Here is a 5550-nt window from a genome sequence, read left to right on the forward strand (position 1 = left end):
ATCTTAACTTTAACTCTGATGTCCATAACAAGTTAACCGGTATCATAGAGGCATTGGGCCAATAACTAACAGTGGACTGATTCAAAATGGTCATGGTTTCACAAGGCATCTGACCTATCCGCGGGGCTCCGGAGAAGATTCTTTGTATGCACCAACGACCAACAAGGGTAGCCTTCAATATCCATTGACTGTGGGGGTTCGAGACATTGGTAGCGTTATAAAGCTGACTAACATTCAACTCAGCAGCTTCCCAGGGCCAGTGATCTCCAATCTGAGTTCCCCCACAAACATAACAGTTGCTGATATTTAAAGTGGTGGCAACAGTTTCTGCAAAAGTAATAAACAAATTTCTGGCCACTTCAGGCACCTGGAAAGGGGTTTTTATTTCCTCCCAAAACTCAGAGAAGAAAGTCTGCTGCAAGGTATGACCTGCCTCTGTCAATTGGACGAGTTTCAGATAAAACAATCCTAATGGGTCCTTCTCTTGGCCATGAATGCGTAGCCCAAAGTGTTGCCCAAATTTATTCAGAAAGGCCTGTAGGTCATTAATAGTAAAATTTACATAATTACACTTCCGGGGCCCGCAGTCACTTTGTACCGTGACCTTGGAAAGGTGAGCACTTATCCCGGTAGTTTGCCAGGTGGCCCAGCCCACACAGTTCCAGTAAGGACATTGATTCGTGCATTCAGTACTTATTCCTTTTTCCGGGCAGATGTACTTGTCATTCCATGTATAGGTCTTTTCCCAATCATAACTCCCACATTGGTCAGGCCATTTTGAAATCTCACAAGGCTCAATTTTGATCCATACCTTAGTATTAGGAGTGGCTAATCTGATTTGGGAGAGCATTCGTCCACTCTGCGTACCTTCCCTTACCTGGAGCCACCACTGATCAGGATTTTCTTTCGGATCATAACAAGTTGTCTGATTTCCCTGAGTACAAGTTGAGTAACTAACATTACGAAAATGGCAAGCGACAGTTGTCCCTTTACAACTGAATTTACTCTGATAAACTATGGTGTCCTGGATATTGTTATGGTTCCTAACAGTCTTAATGCAAATCTTGCAGAATGGGAGGCAAGTCATTTCACAGTGGGGAGGAAACAACAGCAGCATTAGAATAACCCCAAACTGGAATAGTATAATCAAATAAGACAATTTACAACAGGGCATTCTAGTCGAAGCTGGGCAAATCTGAATCTTCGGGCGGAGTCCCACTACTCTATCCAGGACGGTAGGGGATGCAGCGCCCTCAGCTATTTCGCTCTCTCGGTTGCCGGTCCTGAGGAGGCTTCTCCCGTTGCGTCCCGCGTGGTGGCTTCCCTTCTCAGGGTCATCTTCAGGTCTCTCTGGCTGGCAATCGCCCATCTTTCCGGAGAGGCTATTTTAGCGTGACTCCAGTGGATCCAGGTAGGGTTTCCTTCGACCTTTAAGGCAGTAGGGGTAGTTAATAAGACAACAAAAGGCCCTTCCCACATTTTTCCCAAAGCATCTTCCTTGTAACTTTTGACCCATACTGTATCTCCAGGGCGGAATCCATGGACAGGGGTGGTGAGTCCCAAGGGGCTCTGTTCTGTGTATTGACCTATCTCTAGAACAGTTCGGTTTAATTCCTTTAAAATGCGCTTCAGGTTTATTTCCCCCCTTAATGCCAGTGTATCCACTACCACAGGCAAAGGCGGTGGCCTCCCATAGACCAGTTCATATGGGGTGAGTCCATTAGCTCCAGGTGTACATCTCATGTGTAACAAAGCCACCGGCAGCATCTGAATCCATTTAGTCTTTGTTTCAGCGCACATTTTCCTGAGGTGCAATTTGAGGGTCTGATTGGCCCGTTCAACCGCTCCGCTGCTCTGAGGTCTCCAGGCACAATGGAGTTTCCAGTCCACTCCAAGAGCTCTGCTGAGTTTTTCTGTCACTTCAGCTAGGAAGGCTGCGCCGTTGTCACTGTTAATCTGTCGAGGCAACCCGTACCTGGGGATGATGTCCTCAAGTAAATGCTTTACTACTCCCTTGGATCCTTCAGACCAGACTGGCCATGCCTCAACCCATCGGGAAAAGGTGCATACAGTCACTAATAAAAGTTTGTAGCCCCCGGTTGATGGCATATGAGTGAAGTCCACCTGGATCACTTGAAACGGGCAACTTCCCCGGAGAATCTGACCTGGTTCAGGGACGGATCCTCTTCGGGGATTGCTTCGGGCACAAGTTACACATCGTCGAGACGCTTCAGTGCACAGAGAAGCAAGTTTATCAATAAACATAGTCTTCTCAATTAAGTGTCGGAGTGCCTCTTTTCCTAGGTGGCATTGATTGTGCATATGGAAAACGGCCGTACGGGCCAACCTTTGGGGTACCCAAACCCTGCCATCAGTAAGAACATACCAGTCCCGTTGACGGGTATAATTTTGTCTCTGACTTTCCTCAATTTCTTCCTGGGTATATTGCGGGACCTGAGTCAGAGAGGGTAACGAAATAGTCATTATATTGTCAGTCTTGGGTAAGGATTCCAGGGCGGCTTCTTTGGCAGCCTTATCAGCTCTAGCATTTCCTCTAGCCACAGGGTTAGTCTTCCCTGTATGGGCTCGACAATGGATTACAGCCACCCGTGCAGGCTTCCAAATGACTTCCAGTAATCGGCGGATTTCAGGGGCATGTGCCACCTCCTTGCCTTCTGCAGTCAGAAATCCTCTTTCCCGATAAAGGGCCCCATGTACTTGAACAGTTAAGAAGGCATATTTAGAGTCGGTGTAGATGGTAACCTTTTTCCCTTCAGCCCACTTCAAGGCTTCAATTAGGGCTATGAGTTCGGCCTTTTGGGCAGACGTACCAGGTGGCAGGGGTTTAGCCATTAGGATTTGGTCTTCAGTGACCACAGCATACCCTGCATGCCGGACTCCATTTATGATAGAGCTGCTTCCATCAGTAAACAATACGATGTTGGCGTGTGTGCATTGTTGAGTGAAACAGCATACATTACGTTGGAGTTAAGTTGAGCAAGAAACTTCTTCAGAGCATGTTAAGAGTCTTTATTGAAAGACATTAAGGCCAGAGGCTTAAGAGTAAATACATGTAGAGATTCTTCAGTCACCCCCCCTTCTGGTACATCTCTCTCCATAGATAAACACAAAAGACAGCCTCTCAGCTCAGAGGCATAATTCAGAAGACAACAACACATAGACTCTGTTAGAGCTTTCCCAGTCGCTATCAGATGGCTACCATAGCAACGGCCTTCACTGTCCATTCCCAGACTGGCAAGGACATAACTCCTCTTTACTTTCAAAACTTTCAGACTTGATGGAAAACTACTAGGCCTCATGCCAACATACGATTCCCCCAGGGATTGGCACATCCTTCAAATCTGGTCGGCTGGAATGTACGGTTGACATAATTTCATCACACTGGTGTATTAACCGTCCAGGCAGGGGCATCAGGGTAGCCGGATTCAGGGTCGTTCGGTCCCTTACAATTATATTGGGATTCTCACATAGCTGGGCTCGATATTTTACCAAGCGAGAGTTGGTCATCCATTTAGGTCCATGCACTTCTAGTAAAGATTGGATAGAATGGGATGCAGTCACTTCTATAGTTTGGCCGTACGTCAGTTTGACAGCTTCTGTCAAGAGAAGCGAGGCTGCCGCTATACTCCGGAGACAGCCTGGCCATCCTCGGCTAACAGGATCCATATTTTTGCTGAGATGTGCGACCGGTCGGTTCCAGGTTCCAACTTGCTGGGTGAGAACTCCCACAGCGGTTCCTTTTCTCTCATCTACGAAAAGCTGAAAGGGTTTAGTAATGTCTGGCAACTCCAAAGCGGGTGAGCTAGTTAGTGACTGCTTTAACCGCTCTAAGGCCTGGATTTCTTCTCTGGTCCAATTTATGGGATAAGATTCTGGCACCCTTCCTGTTAACAGATCATATAATGGTCTAGCCATGGAAGCATAATCTAAAATCCAAATATGACAGTAGCCAGCCATGCCCAGAAATACACGGAGCTCCTTCTTGTTGGTAGGCCGGGGCAAGCAATTAATAGCTTGGGTTCTACTACTGCCTAAAACACGGGTGTCCTCCTTGATCGTGGACCCTAAATAGGTGACTTCTTGGCTACATATTTGAGCTTTGGCCCTACTGGCACGGTACCCACAGTTCTGGAGCCATCTGAGTAATTCAACTGTGTCGGTGGAGCATTCTTGTTCAGTCCGGCGGGGCAGGAGGAGGTCATCTACGTACTGAAGCACCAACCCGACCTCCTCTTGGAATTGCTGAAGGTCTTTGGCTAGTTGCTGGCCGAACAGGGTGGGTGAATTCTTGAACCCTTGAGGTAACCGTGACCAAGTGAACTGTCTTTTTCGACCAGTCTGTGGATGTTCCCAGGTAAAAGCAAAGATTGCTTGAGAATCAGGATGTAAGGGGATAGTGAAGAAAGCGTCTTTCAAATCAATCACAGAACACCACTGGCTTCCTCCAGGGATCAATCCTATCAGAGAGTATGGATTGGCGACCGCCGCCACGATATCTTTGGTCTGTTGATTTACCAATCGGAGGTCTTGCACTGGACGATAGAGGGGGACTGGTCCAGAACTGGGCTTTATTACAGGTAATAAGGGGGTATTCCAAGCAGATGTGGTCGGCACCAGGACCTTAAGTTGAACTAGTTTCCCCGAATGTTCATGCATGGAGATTCGGGCCTCTGCTGGAATTGGGTACTGGGCTTGATTAACTATGGTATAATCGTCTTTTAATTCTATCCGAAGGGGTGTGGCCAATCTGGCCAACCCTCCAGGATGATCTTCAGCCCACACTCCGGGCACAGCCCCAATGACACGGAGGGCCGTCGGTGACTGATGAATAATTGCCGGTGCACACAGGCCCATGGCTGGTCCGAGCCTCCAGGCTTCTTGGAGGGGGCAAATCAACGTCAGGGGCTGTCCATTGGCCGTGGCGGTGACTCGGCCATCTGGGTGAAAAGACAAGGTAGCTTGAACTTTACAGAGCAGATCACGGCCGATTAATGGTATTGGACAAGAAGGGATCAGGATGAACTCGTGATCAACCTCACAGGAACCAACCTTGGTGCCTACTGGTTTAAACTGGGGGGCCTGAAGGATTTGTCCTCCCGCCCCTATGACGGGTATGTAGGTTTTCTTTTTAATGGGCAACTCAGCAGGCAGCACGTTGAGGACCGAACGCTGAGCTCTGGAGTCCAAAAGGCCCTTGATTTTCCTGCCTCCCACAGTGATTTCCAGTACAGGGTCGGGAGGCAGAATGCCCCGTAGGCATCCTCAGTCCTCCCCTTCATAATAATCTTCCATGGTCATAGTGCGGGCAGGTTGTCCAACGGGGGGGTGGAGGTCGGAACGGGGGAGCCTGAGGATTCAGGTTTCCATGTCCTCTTCCCCGGCTTTGTCCTCGATGGGACCTATTATCCTGTCCACGTCCTCTTCCCAGACCTGGAGGCCTTTCCAGACATTCATTTTTCCAATGGCCTTCCTTTTTACAATATGTACATTGATTACGTCCTAAAGACGGACGAGGGTGTGGGAACTGTT

At 48.3% G+C, this 5550-nt stretch overlaps 1 protein-coding gene across 1 annotated transcript; it reads right to left on the minus strand.

Moving 5' to 3' along the window:
- Window positions 1-1257: 1257 nt before the first annotated feature.
- Window positions 1258-4875, minus strand: LOC133365508 (protein NYNRIN-like). The gene is made up of 2 exons (XM_061587479.1): window positions 3326-4875; window positions 1258-2932 (listed from the first exon to the last, which is right to left on the minus strand). Exons 1-2 carry the CDS (start codon window positions 4873-4875, stop codon window positions 1258-1260), a joined length of 3225 nt encoding a protein of 1074 aa, XP_061443463.1.
- Between the last annotated feature and the right edge of the window lie 675 nt (window positions 4876-5550).

Source organism: Rhineura floridana, chromosome 10 (genome assembly GCF_030035675.1).
Source record: "Rhineura floridana isolate rRhiFlo1 chromosome 10, rRhiFlo1.hap2, whole genome shotgun sequence".
Classification (NCBI taxonomy): domain Eukaryota; kingdom Metazoa; phylum Chordata; class Lepidosauria; order Squamata; family Rhineuridae; genus Rhineura; species Rhineura floridana.

Coding starts and splice junctions, on each gene's coding strand:
- LOC133365508 (XM_061587479.1), bottom strand. CDS start 4,875: ATGGGCCTGTGTGCACCGGCAATTATTCATCAGTCACCGACGGCCCTC. Junction 2,933..3,325: donor ATCCCTGGGGGAATCGTATG/TTGGCATGAGGC, acceptor CAACATCGTATT/GTTTACTGATGGAAGCAGCT.